Source organism: Drosophila sechellia, chromosome 2L (assembly GCF_004382195.2).
Source record: "Drosophila sechellia strain sech25 chromosome 2L, ASM438219v1, whole genome shotgun sequence".
NCBI classification, from domain to species: Eukaryota; Metazoa; Arthropoda; class Insecta; order Diptera; family Drosophilidae; genus Drosophila; species Drosophila sechellia.
In genome coordinates this window covers 16473519-16495835 of record NC_045949.1, presented here as the reverse complement: position 1 = coordinate 16495835, position 22317 = coordinate 16473519, and the positions used below count along the sequence as shown (strand labels likewise).

Here is a 22317-nt window from a genome sequence, read left to right as displayed (position 1 = left end):
TTTTTGAGAAACTGTTATCTTGAAAATAAAACATAGTACACTTTTTGACGGGTTCATGTATTGGCATTGGCTTGTGACCTTGCTAAGCACCATGACAACATTTTTAAGTTAAAAGATTATTTTAAGCTTTCAATTTTTGTTAGTTGTTAATACATTTAGACAGTTACAAACTTTCGATGTCCCTTAAAAAAGTGTAAGTATTTTTTCAAAACTAAAATAGTTGCATATGTTATTTAGGAATTTAGAAAGCATACCATAAACTCATTTTAGCTAAAAAACCGCTAAAACGACTGCACTATTTACTATTTAGAACGTTTGGGAAAAGCTTGTGGAATTCCTCGTTGAACTTTTCCCGCCTGGCTCCTCAGTCTGGAATAAATATTCGGCTGGGCAGGAGGTTACTGACAGCCCTTTACTCAAACAATATCGATTTATATTTATAGCGTTTGAAAACTTGAACTGTTTTGTTCGTGGACAGCATGTAAGTTCAACAATCTTTTCCAAATAAAGTTTTTTTTCGGATTGTGGAACCTTGCTTTAAATTAAATGAAAGGGCTGTTAATTTATCTAATGAAAATATTTCGGCATTTTCAAGCGAGCAACAAGTGGAAATTGAATTTTGTGGGTGATGACTAGAATGACCTTTTCACTGACACACGTAACTTTATGATATAGGTGGCAATAAAAATTTGATTTAGCATGCCATAAAAAAATGATACGACTTTTGAATAAAAAGTCATTAATCACCATTCATAATTTTCGTTGTTTTTCACCCATTAGTGGTTTTTGGGACATTTCCTATTGTCATTTACCTCTAATACTAACTTCATCCATATGCTTACTTAATTGCTACGTGCATTAGTTAGACATTTGCCCAAATTACCACCGATTACCAATATTTTGAATGTTTTTCGGAAGAAATCGCGCTTAATACTTTGTTGCAAAGTTTTGTTTTTGTAGTGTCACAAAAGTGATACTGATACGTTTTTTGTTTTGCTCGCTTGTAGGGAAATGCGTTTTGCAATGCTGATAAGCGAAACTTATGGTGTTGTAAAAGATAGTGAAGGAAAATGCATTATACAGTTTATTAAATAAAGGCAGAGCATGTAAAAACCATTTTAAGCAATTATCTGTGAAAAATCTAAAAGCCATAAAAATTATTTGTTAGAAAAACAGCTAAATTAAATAGATAACAACGTATTATAGGTGTGTTAAATATGATATTATTACAGTTATTCATATTTTATAAAAAAATGTTTAAATTTCAAAATATGTAAGAAAAGAAACACGAACACCTTTAGTAAGTTGTCATATTTTAATGCCGTAATTATTTTTCCCAAACTGAATCACTCCTAGCGTATTTAGCCACATGCGAAGGGAAAAATAGGGAAAGGAATATATCTATACAAATAAACTGTCTCAGATGACAGGGGTCATTGCATGACAAAAGACAATTTAACGCATCTTTCGCCTAATTGTTTGCAATTAGTTCTACAACACTAGTAAGCCTATTATGCACTTAGCAAAAATTTCAAAACTACAACAACTGACCAACTGGCTAGTGAAAATACTGAGATAGTGAGAAGGTCATTTCTTGAGCGGCAATTAAGTGTCAAATAATTTACCCGGTACCCAGACACGTAGATTTTCAACACTATTAGGCCGCAGTAAAAGCCAACAAAATGAAGTTTACAATTTTATGAAATAATGAACCGACAAAGAGCTGAGTAAAAACCGCGAAAAAGAGCCCCCAACTGCAGTGGCCTTTCCGCTTTAAGTCGCTGATATTCATTCAGTTTACAACTGTTGCTTGTTGAAGACCAGATCCGAAACTGAAAATCCGAAACCGAAAGCCCGAAAAAGCGAAGTCGCGGCTCCAAGTTTTCAGTGCGTGATCGGCGCTCAAACCTGCAACTTGTGCCCCCGCAAAATAAGTGGCAGACAGACAGCGCGATAGTGCGAAAGTCGGCCGATTATACACATGTCGGTACAATAGTAATTCTCAACGAAGCAGTAAATAATCAGCCCCGGTCGTGTTAGTGATAAGAACAAGTTCCACAATACCAAAAGAAAATCGGCTTATTTGGACTATTTAAAGAGCATTCTCTTAACCATGCAGCCAGTTCTGGAAGTGAGCATCTACACGCTGCTGAAGATGGCGTTCATTTGGCAGCTGATCTCGGCGGCCATCTACCTCGTAGGACTGCTCACCGTCGGTGTGTTCCTGTACGACAACCTGAAGTCCTTGGTCAGCATAATCAAGGCCGTTTTGGAACCCTACTTCCAGCCACACTTGCCAAAAACATTGGTGGATAAGTTCGGACAGTGGGCAGGTGAGTGTTTCGATCGGTAGACCTATTATATCCATGAGTTTCGCTTTATTCACCGAATGTTTCCATGTTATTCAATCCGGTATTTGCATACTTTAACCCCAGGGGTCTGTCAATATTTGAGGCCTGCGTTTTCGGTTGCTTCACTGTCGCGAATCCAAATTGTTTACCTCATTTCTTAAGGAGTGTTTTTTGCTATATGCAGGTAGCATCCAGCACTTCTCAGAATTGAAAGGCATAAGCTATTTCAAATCCCCATAATAACTATATATCATGATATTGCCTAATAATTTTATAAATGCCAATAATTTCACAATTTACATTTTTAACTTTCTTTACACGTTAGCATAATCAATTTGAGTATTGAAGTACATATATTTTGTTTTCTGATAAATTAAATTATTGATTTATACGTTAATTGCACCTCATGTACTGCATTACCAAGTTTTTGATCAAATAAATCCTTGAGCGATAGAATCTAAAGCACGTTTGGGGAAAACGGTTACAAAATCCATTTGCGATAAGATAAGAATCCAGTTAGCATTATGAATTTCCATCATTTATACCTACGAAAAGAACAAAATGGTATTTCTTATATAAGTGTTCGGGTGTATTGCTAATGGTTATTTTTAGTTAAGCTTAGATATTAAATGAATTCACATATTTGTGAATCATAATAAATAGTATCATTGTCTATAAAATATTATCTTATTAAACACAATTTGTGTTCAATTGTTAAGTTCAATATAAAGAATTAAGTTAAACTTATTCAACAAATTCCTAATGAGTAAACAAATTACTTATTTTCGAATTGTCTGTTGACTCATTAGGATTTGGCAACCAATAACTAAATTATTCAAACAATTTGATTTGTTTACAATTTCATTTATGGACCAGACAAAGTCATTCAACTCGTAAACCGGCTTGCGATTTTCTCGCCTGTTTCGCACATTGCGATCGCTTTGTTTTTGCTTTATTAACTAATTAATTCGCTTTCATTGACTAGAGTCTCGTGCTGGTCTTCTGCTAGTCAAACAGTTATAAATTTAACTATCGCTTCTCGAGTTTATTGCTTAATTAATGGGTGACCTTCGACGCGAGTTCGTTACAGTTTTTCAAATTGAATTATGGATTTTATACAATTGCTTTTATTGCCCACCAATCAAAGTGCAAAATCTTTGCCAAACTATAGCAGTCATATTTTCGGGCAACACGCAAGCGCAGCAATCGATTGCCAAGTTTTGCTGTCGTGTTGCACGTTTCCGTTGCACAAATATTTGGCAACCAATAAACCAGCTGCCAGTGGCAACATTGCAGCAATTGCCACTCTAGCCGGTTTGCTTCTAATCGCTTCTTTGCTGCCGATTCCCCATTCATGATATTTGCTGAGGTTTCGACAACCGACAACCAACGATGTGATTTAAAGAGACTCAGCCGAATGCAGTGGGCTAATTAGCAGGCAAATGCTAGATTCGAAAAGGTCTTTCAAGGAGGTCGTGGCATTATTCAGTTGCTAAAACTATAGGTACACAACAGAAAGTGACGAAATGGGTCTTGTAAGGTAAATAGCTTACTTTATTATGGATTCAAGTCTTCATAAAAAGTTAACAACATTATACTATAAAAAAGAAGCTAACTTTGGAAAGCCGAAACTTATAAACTCTTGAATTAATTATATATTAAATAAATACCTAATCTATTACTTATACTTTATGTATAAGTATAATAATATTTATATAATATTTAATAATTATATAATATTTAATAATTAATAACAACGAAACTACTATATATACATTTTCCTACATCTGTGTTCATATAACAAATTCTGAAACGTGTTGCATATAGTAGTGCAGTTTTCAATATTACGTGTGTTTTGTCTTCCTATAAAATTGGAAAAATGTGGTTCCCTTTCGTCAACCTTCGCCTGTACTCATCTCGTTTTCCTTCGCTTCCTTTCACTTAGTGGTGACTGGAGCCACCGATGGCATTGGCAAGGAGTACGCCAGGGAGCTGGCTCGCCAGGGTATCAACCTGGTGCTCATCTCGCGGACGAAGGAGAAGCTTATTGCGGTGACCAATGAGATAGGTAAGTGTTGCTTATTACTTAGTATATATTTGTATATATTTAGAAAATGTTTTTTAAATCGCAGAGAGCCAGTACAAAGTGAAGACCAAGTGGATTGCAGCGGATTTCGCCAAGGGACGCGAGGTTTACGATCATATCGAAAAGGAACTGGCGGGCATAGACGTTGGCATTTTGGGTAAGTAATCCCTATTAGATATTTTTAACAACATTTGGCACTTACTCCAGATATTAGCGGTTTTATTTTATGATATTGTATCATTCATACATTCATCATTGTCAACAGTAGCAGCTGCTTACTTACGCTTTATATTTTGTGACTCTTTTTCTTGCCCGGCTGCCAATGTCAAACAATAATAATTGTGTGCAATTATAATGACTCTTTTTTATTTTTTGGTCTATTGGCGAGGCGAAGAGTGGCTTAGGCGATGTTCAAGTACGCAGTTGTTGGGATTTTTATTCGGCCAACGAGACTCATAAACGCTTCAGCAATTTACATTTCGGCAACCTTGCGAACTTCTCAAGGCGGCATTAATAAAATGTTTTGCTGATAAGAGTTGACATTGATCTTGGCCAGCGTAATTTAAAGCCACTGCCATTTGATATGAGTTGTTATAAATATGGTGTTACCATTATGACCATGCTTCTTGAACCGTTATGGTTGTAATGCAAACTATTATTCATTTTTATAGTGAACAACGTGGGCATGATGTATGAGCACCCGGAGAGCCTTGACCTGGTGTCAGAGGATCTTCTTTGGAACCTTCTCACCGTCAACATGGGATCGGTTACCATGCTCACCCGCAAGATTCTGCCCCAGATGATTGGCCGCCGAAAGGGAGCCATTGTTAACCTGGGATCGTCCTCCGAACTCCAGCCACTGCCCAACATGACCGTCTATGCTGCGAGCAAGAAGTTTGTCACCTACTTCTCCAAAGCCCTGGAACTGGAGGTGGCGGAGCACAATATCCACGTGCAGCTGGTGATGCCCAACTTTGTGGTGACCAAAATGAATGCCTACGCCGATCGGGTAATGCAGGGAGGTCTGTTTTTCCCGAACGCGTACACTTTTGCCCGGTCCGCCGTATTTACACTGGGAAAAACGAGCGAGACCAACGGTTTCTGGACCCATGGCATTCAGGTTAGTAGCTTGCCAATAAAGATTTTTTTTTAAGATGCAATACCACTTAATTCCCTGATTTAACGTTTATTTATGCCTTAAAATTGTACGCTAACATAATTATAGCTTATTATTAATTACAATCTTTTATTTTATAGTATGCCTTTATGAAACTGGCTCCCCTGCCGATCCGCACATACTTGGGACACCAACTGTTCAAACGACTGAGAATCGAGGCCCTCGAGCAAAAGCAAAAGAAACTGAAGCTTACTTAAGTCACTTAAGCTAGGTTAGGAGTCATGTAAATATTTGGTTCTTAGTCATAAGGCTTAAACTATTAACTAGAAAAAAAAAACACTTTTGTACAAAGCTATGAAAAAATACGAAATATAAAACAACAGATAAAACAAAAGATAAAAGGCCCGTTCGAAAAACCGGCTGGCTAAATCAATTGCCAAAATGCACTGTCGGATTGCATAAGAGCTGCAATTTGGCCAAGGAGTGGAGGGATTGAGGGGATTGGCTTTCGGACGGTTTTAGCCATGAAACCGGTTGGCCAGCGCGCGAAACTACTGACCGACAAAATGGCAAAGTGGCCAACTGCAGTCGGAAGCGGCCAAAAGACCAGCGACGACTGGGTATCCGCATCATTGCTCGCACTTTTAGCTTGTATTATAGGTTGTATAGCCGTTACTCGTAGCGTAAAAGGGTATACTAGATTCGGTGTAAAGTTTGTAACAGGCAGTAGCAGTTGATATTGTCATGTTCGCCTGTCCGTTAGTTTGTCCGTTAGTCTGTCCGTATAAACACTGTGTGCTATAAAACTTTAAAAGCTAAGAGGATTGCCACGCCCACAGGCCATTCAAAACTGTGACGTCCAAGAAAAAATAATAGGTATTTGAAAGTCGACTATACCGTTCATTTATGTTTTGTTTGTTTTATTAACTTGTTGTCCAGTTGTTAAAGGTCTCAATTTGCACACGCACATGCCACATGCAAATAAAGATAAAGTACTTTTAAGATCTCTCGAAGAACTGCACACAATTACATGAATTTAAATTTTGACTGGAAACTAAGACTATGCTTGTTAATTTAAACCTTTCTGATGGTTTTTAATGGTTTTTTGGAAGTTTTAATTGGGCCCACTAAAATAAAATGAGTTTTTGTTATTATAAAAAAATTTTTGTTATATAATTGTTATTCGTTAATTGGAAACTTGAATATAAATGTTCTTTAAATTAAACTTTTTAATCCGTTTCAAAACAACCAGTTCTCAAAAATATTCTTGGATAAATGTCATTAAATTTTTAAATTTTTTATAAATACCGTTTCCACATTGCTTTTTTTTAAACACTTAATAAGTGTCTTCTTTTTTGTTTAAATTCGAAAAATATTTGTGTGTATATTTTGTAGTTATTGATTAAATAATACAGCAAAAGGTGTTTAAGTATTTTTACCGATTCAAAATCGGAAAAAGCCTAAAAGTATGCTTAAAAAATAAAGGTCATCAGTTCACCACGCGATGTTAATATGTGTACATACATATATTAAATACATAATTTAAATATGGTTCAATTGATTTTTGATTATTAAATGCAAATTCCCCACATTTTCCAAACAAAAAAATAAAAAGTAAATAAGGTTTGTTTTTGTGTTTTTATTCCTGCAGTTTGTTGTTGCTGTTCCTTGCGGTTGTTATTCACAAGTTATTTAAGAAAAGTCGAGTAAAATGCAGTTACACATTATGCATGTCTTAATAAGTACGAGTGCGAAATAAACATGACTGTTTAACAATGAAATAACCAATTATATCGATGGTTCGCATTGATTGCTGATGTTGTTCTTAATTTGCTTATACTGTACATCATGGTCTATGAATTGCAAACTAAGTAGATTCCATTGCCGAACAAAAATAATGAAAAAGATCACAAAACTATATTTATGATTAGAGCAGATGACGCCAAGGCCGGCAGCACAGTTTTCAAAATAAATCGATCCTGCAGCGCCTCAAAGATGGATGAAATTTGGCAGAGCACTGGGGAAAAAAAACAAACGCATAAATATATTGGGGGGAAATATTTCATTGGAGCGCATCCCGGGGGATCCGAATAAATGGTACTTACCACATGGCAGGGGTTACCCATCAAAGTGCTCATCCTGATCGCCGAGCCTTCGATTTTGGCAACTGGTGGCATTGACGTCATCTGCAATGTGCATTAAACGAGAATTTATTTGAGAAATTTAACTAATAGCCGTCTTCGATTTATTGATTGCAAAAAACGAATCATTTTTGCAAAAAGTCACTGCAATTGATAAAACGTATTATTTTCGTATTTTTTGTTGTTGGTTCTAGTGGCCACATTGGCATAAACAATAGCTGGCATTTGTTTGTTTCGAAGAACATAAGCTTTTTAGAAATTTATCTCAGGTTCTTTAAAATAACTCATGGAGGGATTGCGAAAAAGCAGCATCGGACTTTTTCGAAAATAGCGATCTATACTCGAATTGGCAGCGCTTGTGATATTCTAAAACATTTAATGAAAATTAATTATAATTTCCACCTTAGCCAATCATAAATTCAGGCCATAAAAAACTGTTGCTTTGAACATTTTTCGTGATTTTTCGGGCGAAAATAATTTTGAATCACAAAGTTGCGACATTTGGAAAATGCCATGTGAAAATGATTTTGAATGCTCCCAAATGACGGGGGGCTGTGACGACAGGAAGGTGTTTAGTGGGCCATGTCGAAATCTTGTCGTTAAAAAATAGAAACGGAAAATCTATTTATTAACGCAAGCGAACCAAATGGCTGCCAAAAAATGTATTCAAGGTTTTTGTTTTGTTTTTTTTTCTTGGGTAGCGAGTGTTTCCATAATTTGTTTTATGTGTGCGATTGATAATTGACTTAATTGGCAGGGGGAGGGGCGGGGGTGTGCTCACCTGGCTTAGGTTACTAGTAGAAATCCATTAAATGCTAAACATCTTAAACGCGTAGGGTCCTAGAAGCTCCACCGGACCACAAGATGATGGCATGGCCAGCGGCTTGGAATTGAAATTCAACATGTAAACTATCCTTGATGGGTGGTTGGTGATGATCATGGTTGACTAGGGGATGTGGGCCTAGAAGGCGGCTTCGTAGAAGGCGTAGAGCAGGAACAGCAGGAAGGCCAGGATGAGGAAGGTGGTGAACAAACTTTTGGCCTCATTCATTTTGATTGATTCCGATTTGGCTGCTGGCTAAAGGGATGATACGGAATTAGGTATGCGATTGATCGATCGAGAGGCGCAAATCACACACTTGTGGGATTGGGTTTTCTTAATTGCTTGGAGGATTTCCAACCGTTCGTAGCTAAAGGCGCGCAATAACTGAATTTCCCGATCTGAATTCCACTTCTCCACAAAAAGTTGGCCAGCGCTTGGAATTATGGCCATTGCCTGGGGCGCACGCACCACCCACCCACATACATGTGTTGATCCGATTATATAGACGATATATAAAAAATTCATTTATAATTATATATGTATGTGTATATCACCGGCTATTTGGTTGTATGTGAGTCCAGTTGTTGGTCATATTTTTGACGCGGCACAAATATTTTCTAGATCTGTATATCTACATATGTGTGTAGATCGGTCTGCATATTAGAAATATATATGTTTTCGAATTCCATGCGATTCTAGCCAACTGTCTGTGTTCTTTGAACATTATTCATTTGCTGGACTGCACCTAGACAAATTACTTTTTCCGACTGGACCTTGTCATTTGAAAAATGTTTTGTTTATTTCTTTTTTGGCTTTTTCATTGGGGAAGATGTTTTCCTCTCCAGTCGTGTGTTTGATTAACATATTTATTTACTTTAGGCTGAAAATTTGTACATCTAGCCAAACTGTTGCCTTAAAACGTTTTTAAAAATTTAAAGAATCTGGAATAATCACGTAGTCCTCATTGAGTTTATGGCACATTTTGGCCTCAATTAGCATTTCAATGTTCGTGATTGATGTGGATTTATCTCGATTAAAGTCAATGGGTAAATGGGGTAATCGAAATTATGTACATTGTACAAAAAATATTACTTTTACTACGAAAATACATTTAGATTATTGCCATATTTGTGTATTTATAAGCTTAAAGGGTTCGATCAACTTTAACTTACCTTTGATCCTGCCCTAAGGACCATCTACTTGCCGGAAACATTTTACAATACGGCATAGATGAGGTAGAGGAAGAAAAGCAGAATGGCCAGGATGCCAAAGGTGGTGAACAAGTTGCGGGCTTCGCTCATCTTGATTTAATTTGCTGCAGATAAAATATTTATTTATTATTAGGTTAGAACGGAAAGATTTAAGTATTTTCCCTATTTTCGGATTACTTATACACGAAATATTTTTTATTTGGCGCGTGAGAAGTTTATCTTCATACGAACATAAAAAAGGCGGCAATAAATTTTCGCGAAACAAATATTGTTTTGTTTTAAAATAATCTAATCAAATAAAATTCAAAAAAAAATTTATATAAAGTCGACAGATATCAAAGCCATATGGAAAATATTAAATTTTTCTTTGCTTTCGTCGTCGTCTGCCTATATCTATATGATATTTCTTTCTTTTCTGATAGAGCAATCAAAGAACCGTGTGTCTATATAAATTGTAATAATTCCAGTTTTATAGATTGGACCGGTTCCAACCGAAAAAAATTGAAAAGACCTCGGGTGCGGAAATATTTATGAACACGGCACACTTGAATTCGATTTGTTAACTCCCACAATTTTTTAGCATTCGTCTGGGGTCCTCAGGTCACTTCACTTCTGTCCCGGATTTACCTTGGTTTTTGTCCGCTGTGGAAAGACACAATTTTGTGCTATTAACTGGTGAAAGCCTTTGGCTCAACTAAAACCGTTGGCCCGTCCACGAATTGGGATATAGATGAAATACTTAGCGTTCTGCAAGCATCCATACACACGCAGTTAGATCATATCTGACAAGTGGATATAGATTGGTGGGCGTGTATTTGTGCTTTTGGATATTTGGATATACATATGTATATATGTATGTACATACATAGCGAAATATTTTGTCCCATTGGCCAAAATGAGACGCCACTACCAGGGCAGAAAGTGCAGACTTTTTGGAAAGTCGCATAGAAATAACATCGAAAATAAATAAAATAAATTTGCTGCGCTCCATTTGACAGTTTTTCAGCAGCCGTTGGCCGGATCTGAAGCCAAATGACCAACAATAACAATACGCTCATTAAAAATAATTTTGGAATCTAGTATATGGCTTGTTCCATTTTTCGAAACATATGCCCCGAAATTATTGACAGCGTTTTGGAATTTCCGCAAGTGCAAAGGAACTTAAAACATGAGGTTTAAATTGGGCATGGGATCTACAAGTTATTTTGCTTGATTTAGAAATAGCACGGGATGTTTATGTTGTTTATATATATATTTTTTTTCAAATATATGAATAGCAATCAACTTGAAAAACGTAAATCCTTTCTACCTAATACCTAATACTTAGCGAAATCACAAAGAGTTTTCTACAACGCCACACCTCCTTCAAACCACCAATCATATCGTCTGTTGACATAAAAATACCAGCAAAAATGTTCATAAACAACTGTCACACATTTCGGGTCCTTGACTTTTCTAAAAAAACATACACTTTCCCTAAGCTGACACTTGTCATTAAGTCAATTTGGAAATGCAATGCGCAAATGGCATAAAAACAAAATCGCTTGACACAAGAATATATATACATAATGACCAAGATAATTATGAAAAATCAATGAAATTTCATGTAAAGGAGCCACATTCATGAAATCAAAAGAAAGAATACAAATCGACCCGATAGAATCAGGTTTGTTGGTTGAGCTATTGCAGCTGTGACCACATTGCGTATGTGCGATATTTGTTAAGCACTAATGGATTATTTTTGGGATAAAATTTTCAAATATTTTTCCAAGCAAACTACACTTTTTTATTTAAAATTCATATATGGTACTTTAACTTGTTAAATCCGTTCTTACATTCATGTATAAAGCTAAATTATTATGACATAACTTCAATAATGGGCGATAGAAAAAACTCGATTATATATTATATGTGATATTATGTACATAGATTCCGGCTATTACTATTTCTAATCTATATTTAAATAATAATAACTTTAAGGCAATGCAAAACAAGAATATTTTACATAGTTCCAGTTGATCAAATATTATATAGATTTAAAGTCTAAGAACTTCTAAGGCTAAGGGCATATTCTGTCAAATTTACTATGCATGTCACTGTATGCGTAGAAAAGAGCTGTTCGCTCTCCGCTCTCTCGCTCTTGAACCAAAATTCGAGAGAGCCTGGAGCCACCTATAGGGCCACGCGAAAAAATCGTGTGCAAAAAAAATGGTAAGGCGTTACACATCTTGTTATTTCAGTGTCTTTGGCAAAACGGAATACAAAGATCTTTAAGGTTAAGGCGAGTTCCAATAAAGAGCGCAAAGAGAACTTGAAACTTTGATAGAATCTAGAATATATAGCTCAATCCACAGCTTCCGTGGCTTATCAAGTCATTAGGGAGGAATTCCGAGCACAATTTTGCGCAGTTTTTGTGGAACAAAACAAACGAGCGGATCACAATAAAATATACACTAAATGCGGTGGAAGCTTCAGTTTGTTTTATTCGCTATAATACAAATAGTGAGGTCCCAGAATGGAGAAGATCCGGATTCAGATACGGAAGTGGAAACGGATTCCGAGGTAGAATCGAGCCAGTTTTTTAGCCATTTGTACAAAAGCAACTTGCAACAGTTGGTGAAAATTAAGAATGACTCAATGGATCCGTGCGATGACTTCTATGCACATGCTTGTGGAAACTTCGATCAAGCGATGGAGGAAAATGCCGATGATTTTCTTCCACCTTATCTGTATAACAAACAGGACAGAATGAACTTCTTCACAGCTGTGGTTGGAAATTTTGAAACTGTACCAGGACGATTGATATCGCAACTATATGCGGAATGCCGAAAGAGGGGAGAACGAAAGGTTTTCTTCACCCCTACTCGATTGACTTCTCACTGGGAACGTATGCTCGAGGAGATTCCATTCCTGGCCAGGCATAAAGAGGTGCTCTCTGCCTGGCCTTTCTCTAAACATCAATGGGAGCGAAGGCGCCTTAATGGGCAGCTGAATTGGATAGTTCTGTCAGCTCAACTGGCAGCCCATGGCCTACCCACTTTACTACATATCTACTTTGCCTTGGATACGATTTATGTGAGTCCCATGGAGGAGCTGCCCTGTCCCAGTATCGCGGACTTCCAATCTAGCCTATCTGATGTCTTGGGAGTTCGGCATCATCATGTATCCCACATTATATCACGTGAGATGAGGGTTCTGTGTCGAGGAACGAGAGGAGAACTTCCACCCGTAAGAAGTTTGAGCAGGAAGGCCAGAAACACCACCACCAGACCAAGTGAAGAACAGCTCCTCTTGGATGAAAACACCATGGATTATTTTCAGCAGTTTTTTGCCGCACTTAACTTCTCCGAGGAACGGCTGGTGGGAGCACGTAAGTTTCCTCTGGATGTCAAGAAGATCTCGCAAGCCTGGGAAGTTCTCCGACATACGGAACCTCGCATAGTGTACAACTATGTGATGTGGCAGGCCAGGGAGCAGCTGCGATATCCGGACTGCTATAGGGTATCTGAGGAGTTCGAGAGACTACTGCACGCTGAATACTGGCAATGGCATGTTTTGAGACCCCATCTGAGCAGGGAAGTTGCTCTGGCATCCTATCAACTTCATACCACCCGTTTCCAGAAACTAAGGAGATCCAAGTTGTCCAGAAGAGATTGGTATGGGCACCTGTGGCCAGCTTCTGTGGAGAAGAAGGAGCTTCAGGTGGCACGCATTCTCCAAAATCATGCGGAAAACTATCTGAATATAACTGAACTAAATGAAAACTACGAAGGATTGAAATTCGAAAATAATTCCTTTTATGGAAATCTTCTGATCCTTAGACGGGCTCAACTGCGCCATAGTTTTGTATCGCCCTATGTGGACGAGGAGGATGTAAATCAGCCAGCCTATTTCTTGAGGCAGTTCCTCCACTTTGTGCTGCTTTTCATGCACCGCCCTACATATCACTATTATGCCACACAAGGCTTGGACCTTTGGAGGGATTCACGACTTCTCTTGGATACCGATGGCCACTATACCGCCTTGGATTGCCTAGAAAGGCAATCATTCAAGCACTACGATGCTATATTGGCTCCAATTTACAGACCACTTGGTTCGCACGAGATCGCCGAGATCTTCCAGTTTTATCGCTCTTTTCAGTATTCCCTCACGGACTATCACTTTTGGCTTCAGGGTGAAAGGTTCGCCTTTGCCGAGACCTTTGTGATGGAATACTTCGGATTGGATCCACGCAGGGTGCTCTTCTATGCGGTGGCCCAGCAGTTATGCAACCGCCAAACGGAGATATTTGCTGCCCAATTGAATAGGGGCTACATGAATCTTCCCGAGTTCCAGGAGGCCTTCAAGTGCGGAGCCGATAGGGCCATGAATCCCCTATCCAGATGCATGATCAACATGTGTGAAAGGCCACTTACTTGATGTTTTCAACTTTAAAATTTAAATTTGAAATCATTTTAATGAAGAGATAAAAAATAAAATGTATTGTTATATTCACCTAGTCATTGGAAATATACATGTCATCAACATTCATTATAAAAGTTGCCAATTAAAAAATGGTTTAAACAAACTCAACCGCCCACAAGTTTTATAGTTTTTACATATGAAGATTAGCTATTCATATTTTAATGAATTTGACAATATTGCCCACATGTCGGTCGTTTAAAGACACAGGCGGGAAATGTCTTTCCATCTGGCCATTTATACGCTTTTTGTTTGACATTCCATTCCATATAGCAGAAAATTGGCATTCACACATTGATGATACAATAGTATATATTAAGAGTCGGTTCCGAGTGGATTTTTCGTGAGGAAAATCTGTGGGCGTTCTAGACACACGTACCGGTAATAAACCGCAAAGGCATCAAAAACAATTCCAGAACAGAAAACCAAATATTTGCTCGATCTCGAGTCACATAACAGCCATAAAGAAAGCTCCAGTTGATGTACTTATATTTATATTGTTTCTTTCCCCACTTAAATAAAATTACAGGCATACCTCATTCTAGTTTGTTTTCATTGACCCGGGTCAGGAAGTCTTCCAAGTTATCTATGTGGGTCTGCAGAACTAGACCGAGTCAATAATAATTCAAGATTCTTGGTAAGACCTGATTCCTATAAATTCAAAAGACCTGCGAGCATTCGCCTTTGTACGTGAGCCAAGATCCCCTGGTGATAATATCAAAAAAGTTTTCATTCAGTAAACGTTGCTAATTGAAACCGCAATCACGTAGGCAAGTGTACATATTGTCTATGAGTGCATATCGTTGAGTGAGTAAGTGTTGTGTTAATGCATTTATGAGTTTTTCTCAAAAATTATAAACAAATAGCGAAAACTTCTGAATTTATGAAAGATATGAATGAAAGAAATATGAAAACCCACAAGGCCCTGAAAGAAGCGAATCAATTTATATTACATTCTATTGAAACTTCTTGAAATAGCTTACATATTACACCTTATTTTCTGCAACTTAAATTCTCAATTCGGTTTCACTTTTCCGCCCGCAACTCTCACTTTATAGCCACACTCAATCCAACCATCAAAAGTACTCACTCATTTGCATATCTCATTACAATTTGGCCAAAATCGTATTGACTGGAGCAGCCGGCTCTTAGTTTCTCCAACGTTTTCAGACCGAACGCTTCACGAATCCGGCCAAGAAATTCGATTTCAGTTAGTGTTTCAAATTAATCAGAACTGCAGGTGGTTTGAGTTTCTAGATTACGAAATGCACTGGCGACTCGTCATTGGTTTGCTGCTTCTAGGTGGGTAATTTTAATGATTTACAAGTGTATTTATTTAGTCAAAAGATTATCTTCAGCCAGCTTCAATCGGGAGACTATCGGAAAGAGATTTCTGCATCTGAAACCTATTCCCATTCAACATGAGGATGAGAGCAGCACTGAGGGATCTACTAATCCCACACCCACCAGCACAACACCGCCCTCGAATAGGGATATCACTGTCGGTCCGTGCAAATGGGCTATAGGTCGAAGTTGTCCGGATCCGGATGTCAAGTACTACATCTATACGCGCCATAATCCGATGGACAGACAGTGCCTACACATCGACGAGTCTCTGGAGAAGTCCAATCTGACTGACTCCTACTTCAACCCACGATATCCCACTAAGATTATCATCCACGGCTATAACTCGGATATGTTTCTACATCCCCTGCAACAGATGAGAGAGGGTGAGTCCAGTAGTTTCGATACTAACCAATTTTATGTGATATGAATTATGATATATGAATAGAATACCTGGCCAAAGCTGATTATAATATCATATATGTGGACTGGAGTATCCTGTCGCCAGGACCCTGCTACATAAGTGCCGTTCATAACACCAAACACGCTGGAACCTGCACTGCCCAGTTGGTAGAGCGCCTGGTGGAGACGGGCAATACGGATATCCACGTGATAGGCTTCTCATTGGGAGCTCAAGTGCCCAACTATATAGCCAGGAATTTGAGTTCTTTCATGCTGCCAAGGATTACGGGACTGGATCCAGCGATGCCTCTATTTATCACCTCGGGCATGGCGGATAAACTGGACCCCAGCGATGCCAGCTATGTGGATGTGATACACACGAATGCATTGGTTCAGGGAAAAATGGAGAGATGTGGTCATGCGGATTTTTACATGAACGGTGGAATCATGCAGCCAGGATGCAATGGACAGAAAATTAGTATGTCGTTTCCTGCTATTTTGTAAATGTGGGTTCTTATTTATATTTCTACTTCTCAGATTCCTTTGCGTGCAGTCACCAACGTGCTCCAGCTTATTTTCTAGAATCCATCCGCTCACCCAAGGGTTTTTGGGGATGGGCCTGCAGTGGCTACATATCCTACCTCCTGGGAATGTGTCCCCCAACGAATTTTTTGCTTGAAGCTGGCGAGAATATACGGCCCTCTACGAGAGGAATGTTTATGATAGACACCAATGACAGTTCGCCATTTGCCCTGGGCAAGTGGACGGATCTACCCACTTTGGGAGCAAAGCAGCCACAGTGGCGAGCTCCGACCCAGATACTAAAGGCACCTCCAAATCAAGGTGTGGATCCCCTACTGCATCACATCGATCAGTTTGGTAAATTGGCAGCCAACTTTAACAACCTTCAGATGTGGCCCACTGAGCATGATCCCTACGAGCATTGGACGAGCTTCAGTCCTGAACAGAAAGAGAACGATAGCGATGGTGATTCTGTCGAAGAACAGGACCCAGTAGAGTTTATTGAGCAAGATGACAGACAGATGATAAGTACAGAGGCGCGTCCAACTCAAAGCTGGTGGGATTACAGAAGGAATCTTACATATGGATTCATGGAGGATAACATATTTGCAGTGCCCACAGTGGATTAGCCCTATTCGATGTTTTAAGCTACTTAAAATCCTTCCTTGCCCCCATTCCTTACTAATGTATAAGAGTCACTTAAGTTTATATTAATAGTTACAAATAAAATTCAAACGAAATAAATTAAAATTTTGTAAATAAATTTACAAAATCTGGAAAGCTATATGTTTAGCATTATGCCAACTTTTTTATGAGTTTTATTTGTTATCCAGCTAAATAAATAGGTAAATAGATTTTGTGTAACATAAAAAGGCTTACTATACTGAACATAAACGAACATAAAATCAGAAAACGGAACAAAGGTCTGTGCACCCCGTGCTGAATTATAGAAAGCATATTTTTTTCTGAATTTAAGTAAGGATTTTCGTTTGAGTTCAATTTCATTTTAATCTGTTCTATTACAACAATTAATATCAGCAAAAAATCCGATACAAATGAAAACTGTAATTCAAGCATTGTATAATTAAACAATTGCGAATACAATAGCAGTTTTGTATATTTTGTAAATTGTAATAAATTTGTTGCCATCATTTCAAATGGATTTTTAGAATGTGGACTTCCGGCTCAAGATGTGAGGATAGGTCCTATTCTTGTATTGAAGTCCGTTGAGAAGATCCATGGTGGGTATATATATTAACCTTCTTGGTATACAACTGTGTGTATTAAATGGGATTTGGTTGTTAAATAACCAGACCCGAATGTCGTGTTATCTGAATATCCGATTAATTCACCCGCCAGCTACCATCCTCCGTTCTGACCACATAGCTTACACGTAAAATGCTAATTCGTTATCCGTAATGTTAATAGCCCCCGCTCTATACCTTCTTTTTAACAGTCCTTCTGGCTCTGGTCGCCGTAGCAGCCACCGATGCCTGGGGGTCAGCTGGTGTGGGTTCATCGAGATCAGCTTTTACTGTCGATTTGGTTGGGGGGGATTCGGGATCAAAATCCTCATTTATACATTCGGGCTCCTGCTTAATGTCTACCTCAATTTGCGGCTGCTCGGGTTCGCTAGTCGCCGACATCGGGGATGGAGGAGCACGTTCTTGATCGGGATCGTCGTCTTCCTGTTCGTGTGACGTATTATTTGTGCTGACCTCTTCCTCCTCTACCACAGAAAGGTGGTACAGCCTCATCTCCTCATCGGAAATGGGAACTGGTGCGTTTGAAAGCGGATCACGCCCATTAAGTGACTTGGGGAATGCAATCACATCGCGTATTGATCGCGCACGGCATAAAATGGCAATGAAGCGATCCAAGCCCAAAGCAATGCCTCCATGAGGCGGGCATCCAGACTCCAAAGCGCTCAGTAAGTGCGACAAATGATCATGTGGGATTTTCAGAATCTGTTCCAATATAAAGTGCTGCATGTCTCGATCGTGGATGCGAATTGAACCGCCGCCGACTTCCTGGCCGTTCAGCACCAAATCGTAAGCCTGGGAGCGTATGCTCTCCAGATTTTCGCAGCTAGTGGCAAAATTTTCTAGATCATCACTATGTGGCAGGGTAAACGGGTGGTGAACGCTCTCCAACTGATTAGTCTCACGATTTCGCTCGAACAACGGGAAATCGATCACCCAAAGGAAGCGGAAGTCATTGGGCTTCTTTATTTTGGCATTTTCCACCAGAAAGTCCTGATAGTCCAGTCGGATGCGACCCAACAATGCGCGCTGTAGGTGAATAAGGTAAACAAATATACATTTTACTTTATTAACTACAAAATTTCTTACAGTTTCCACTTTTGATCCAATGCCTAAGAAAAGAAGATCGTTCTCCTCAAGATCAAACTTATCGGCGACCTCTGTAGCCACATCTTCGCCTAGTAGCTTTCCCAGTTTCTCCTGCACATCCTTTGTTGGGCCAAATTTGCGCACGAACAACGTACCCTTGAACTCCTTGCCTAGGCTTTCGTAATGCTTTCGAGCAGCTCCATTCCAAAAGGCTTCACTGGCTCGCACTACAATGGCATAAGCGCCAAGATCATCGTATTTTTCCTTGAATTCATCGCTCTTTTCGATGATTTCCGACACGTTGTTTAACAGAAAACCAAACCGAGTGTCCGGCTTGTCATTTCCGTACTTTTCCATTGCCTCCTCATAAGTAATACGACGGAACGGTGTTTGCAGACGCGGAAAGTCTTTGGGCCACGAATAACGAAGCGTCTCCTCAATCAGTTGCATGATATCATCCCTGCTGGTAAATGATAGCTCAATATCCAACTGGGTAAACTCCGGCTGACGGTCTGGACGCGTCGCTTCATCCCTGTAGCAACGGGCCACCTGAAAGTATCTGTCTATTCCACCGGACATCAGCATCTGCTTGAATTGCTGCGGACTTTGTACGAGCGAATAAAAGTGGCCCGCTTTGCGAGTGGGTACTACAAACTCCTGAGCTCCGCCTGGCGTTCGTCTGAAGAGCGTTGGTGTCTCCACTTCGACGAAACCCAGATAGTTGATAAGATACTCTCGCATTTTCATTATAACAGCCGATCGGAGGCGAAGATTATGCTGCATATCATTAAATCGTAGATCCAGATACCGATGAGTAAGCCGCAAGCGTTCGCCAGCACGATTGAACTTTCGGATCTCAAACGGAAGATTTTTCTTTGCCGGATTGAGAACAACCACTTTGTCCGCTTCTACCTCAACATGCCCAGTTTGCATTTTGGGGTTTATTGTAGCCGCTGGACGGGGAATCACTGTACCCTCAACTCGAACAATTGACTCAATGGGCACGCCTGTTTCTGCGTATTCTTCCATACCATATGTTTTCGGTGACAACAGTACCTGAGTTTGTCCATAAGCATCCCGAAGTATGAAGAATTTGTTCATGCGCTGGAACTCCAACCAGCCGCATATGACTACTTTTTCGTTGATATCATTGGAGGTTAGTTCCCCGCAGTTATGAGTGCGGTCGGCAAACTTGTTGGTATCGGCAACCTTGGCTCGTTGTTCGGAAATTACAGAGGGATTAGCAGTGGTAACTGCTTCCGCGCTATCTTCCTTGGCTTCTCCATTATTGCTGGTAAGATTGACGGATGCTTCGGCGGCAGCCTCCTCAGCCTCAAGATCATCGATGGAAAACTTTTGTTGCTTCTCTTTTGCCTTAATGGGACCATCGTAGGGATCGTCCGGATTGAGGACCTTTACGCTGGTTACACTGACTTCCACCTCACCAGTATCATATTTCTAAAGGGAATCGCATTGATTCATTTTACAAATCGATGGAATTTATAAGTTCTTACCAAATTAACATTGGCTTTTGGTCTTCCCAGAACTTTGCCCACTATTTGGATAACTGTCTGCTCAGGTGTTGAAAGAAATGTGTCGCTAAGCTAAAAATAAACATTGAAAATAATCTATTTGATCAAACTATCATAGCATTTTGTTCATTACCGACTGATCCTCAATCATAAGTTGCGTTTGACCATAACCATCTTTGAGCTGCAAAAATTTGTTGTTTTTGGTAGAGGGAATCCAACCAACCAAAGTCACTGTCTTGCCCACATCGTCGCGCCTTAGATCGTTGCAGGTGAGATCACGGTTTTCAAAATACTTCAATATATTCTCGTTCTCTATAAAAGACAATAAAAATATTATGTTACCCATATGCAAGTACTTAAACACATTCCCACTTACTGGCTATCTTGTACTCGGTGCTGGTGATACCAAGATTACTCTGCTGCTGCACCATTGTGCTGTATGTGCGCTTCTCACCAGCTCTTTTGGTACCGCTGGCCGGGAAATGAATGTTAAGTATGTCCTGTACCTCCACTTCGATCTCGCCCGTTGGCATTGTTTGATTGCACGAATTGTGTGGTCGCCGCATGACCAGGCCCACAATAGTTAGTGTTGTGTTCTCTGGCATGTTGTTCATGCGCCGTGCCACTCGCGGATGCTTGTCTTCCAGAACCACAAGCTGGCATGCACCGCCATTGCGATCGCGCAGCTCCGCAAACCGATTCACCCGCTTCTTAATTAGCCTACCGGACAGCTCAACAAATAATCCGCAATGGTGATTGCGCAACTCTCCGCAACTCTGGCGCATTGGCTGCGGGGGCTGTGAATTCATATTGAAGTTGCTGGCCATGGCACTCATCAGCTGCATCAACTCATTCCCAGAAATGTTAGGACCACCCACTGGAAATGTAATAGTGGAAATAATAGTTTATTTACTGCAGAGATATACATTTAAAAAATGATATACATTAAAAAAAAAAAAACAAACCAATAAAACTGTTTTTGTAAACTGTCTATTCTTTATAAAAGAAATTTATAACCAGTTGGACAAATTAAACTAAATAGGCTAATTCTAAGTGCTATCTACTTACTGTTAAATGGATTTGGTCCGGGACCTGGTCCAAAGTTGTCATTGAAGCCTGGTCCGCCACCACGGTAGTTGTCGAAGTCATTGTAGCCGCCACCATCTGCATAGCCTCCGCCACCACGGCCTCCAAATCGTCCGCCGCCACCACCGCCTCCGCGATATCTGCCACTCATGATCTGCAAGCCGAAAATATGGATTAAGGATTGGACATGGACAACGCGAATGGCTAGTTCGTGATTCACGAGCACTTACGTGACCGCAATCAGCCGGTTCTTCCGCCGAGAGCAACGAGCCCGGGGTGCTTCGATGCCGAATGTGCCTATCCGCCAAGAAACCTCCACTGGATGCACTGTGCACGAGTTGCTGTTGCAGCTGAAGGCGCTGATGACTTCTCCAAAGGGTTCTGGAAATTAATAACATTTTTGTCGCCCTTTAGATGGGTTTCCCTTTAAGAATTAACTAATGCCTCATGCAAGGGGCGATGTAGAAAAAAATTTCAGACCCAGCACGAGCTGCACACACACACTGGCGCACACTAATCAGACAACGACATATATATACACACTGGCCAAACAGCGAATATGTATGCGTGTAGAGCCGGGCGTCGCGAAAAAGCCGACGCAGAAATTGGCGAATCATTGGATCTTACCGCAATAATCGGATCGCGTGTGGGGCCACAGTTACGCCGAGTTTTAAGAGCCAACTGACACGAAAATATTACTTATATTAGGCTTACATATGATCGACAAATGTTTCTGAAATATAGGAAAAAAAAATTGTCTCTGTTTTGGCTTGGGCAGCGATGAAGTGTGACCATACCATATAAACAATCGATAGAACGCGTATTCTAGGGAAGAACTATCGAACAAACTCTTATATAATACATTATGTTCGTTTCATATAATTTAAGAA

The 22317-nt window shown here is 39.6% G+C and overlaps 4 protein-coding genes and 1 long non-coding RNA gene across 7 annotated transcripts; 3 read left to right on the top strand and 2 right to left on the bottom strand.

Moving 5' to 3' along the window:
* Nucleotides 1-371: 371 nt before the first annotated feature.
* LOC6614440 (hydroxysteroid dehydrogenase-like protein 1) lies at nucleotides 372-5893 on the top strand. 2 transcript variants are annotated; one of them, XM_032724815.1, is made up of 6 exons: nucleotides 372-481; nucleotides 2120-2333; nucleotides 4297-4419; nucleotides 4484-4594; nucleotides 5109-5557; nucleotides 5695-5893. In XM_032724815.1, the coding sequence occupies exons 2-6, from the start codon at nucleotides 2156-2158 to the stop codon at nucleotides 5809-5811; spliced, it is 978 nt and encodes a 325-aa protein (XP_032580706.1). In that variant the 5' UTR covers nucleotides 372-481; nucleotides 2120-2155; the 3' UTR covers nucleotides 5812-5893. The 2 variants fall into 2 exon arrangements, with proteins under 2 accessions (XP_032580706.1, XP_002038873.1); XM_002038837.2 differs by lacking the exon at nucleotides 372-481 and having other exon boundaries at nucleotides 1916-2333.
* Nucleotides 5894-8476: 2583 nt separating this feature from the next.
* LOC6614439 lies at nucleotides 8477-10461 on the bottom strand. 2 transcript variants are annotated; one of them, XR_004363641.1, is made up of 4 exons: nucleotides 10357-10461; nucleotides 9691-9833; nucleotides 8835-8971; nucleotides 8477-8773 (listed from the first exon to the last, which is right to left on the bottom strand). It is a non-coding gene; the product is annotated as an uncharacterized LOC6614439 (long non-coding RNA). The 2 variants fall into 2 exon arrangements; XR_004363640.1 differs by lacking the exon at nucleotides 8835-8971 and having other exon boundaries at nucleotides 10357-10459.
* A 1695-nt stretch (nucleotides 10462-12156) lies between these two features.
* On the top strand, nucleotides 12157-14301 carry LOC6614438. The gene has a single exon (XM_002038835.2). The coding sequence runs from the start codon at nucleotides 12187-12189 to the stop codon at nucleotides 14146-14148; it is 1962 nt and encodes a 653-aa protein (XP_002038871.1). The 5' UTR covers nucleotides 12157-12186; the 3' UTR covers nucleotides 14149-14301.
* A 978-nt stretch (nucleotides 14302-15279) lies between these two features.
* Nucleotides 15280-17231, top strand: LOC6614437 (phospholipase A1 member A). The gene is made up of 4 exons (XM_032727828.1): nucleotides 15280-15492; nucleotides 15549-15920; nucleotides 15983-16414; nucleotides 16474-17231. The coding sequence occupies exons 1-4, from the start codon at nucleotides 15456-15458 to the stop codon at nucleotides 17085-17087; spliced, it is 1455 nt and encodes a 484-aa protein (XP_032583719.1). The 5' UTR covers nucleotides 15280-15455; the 3' UTR covers nucleotides 17088-17231.
* Nucleotides 17232-17240: 9 nt separating this feature from the next.
* Nucleotides 17241-22210, bottom strand: LOC6614436 (aspartate--tRNA ligase, mitochondrial). Its single transcript, XM_032727823.1, has 8 exons — nucleotides 22055-22210; nucleotides 21658-21808; nucleotides 21410-21581; nucleotides 20718-21218; nucleotides 20475-20653; nucleotides 20324-20413; nucleotides 18810-20267; nucleotides 17241-18749 (listed from the first exon to the last, which is right to left on the bottom strand). The coding sequence occupies exons 3-8, from the start codon at nucleotides 21576-21578 to the stop codon at nucleotides 17895-17897; spliced, it is 3252 nt and encodes a 1083-aa protein (XP_032583714.1). The 5' UTR covers nucleotides 21579-21581; nucleotides 21658-21808; nucleotides 22055-22210; the 3' UTR covers nucleotides 17241-17894.
* Between the last annotated feature and the right edge of the window lie 107 nt (nucleotides 22211-22317).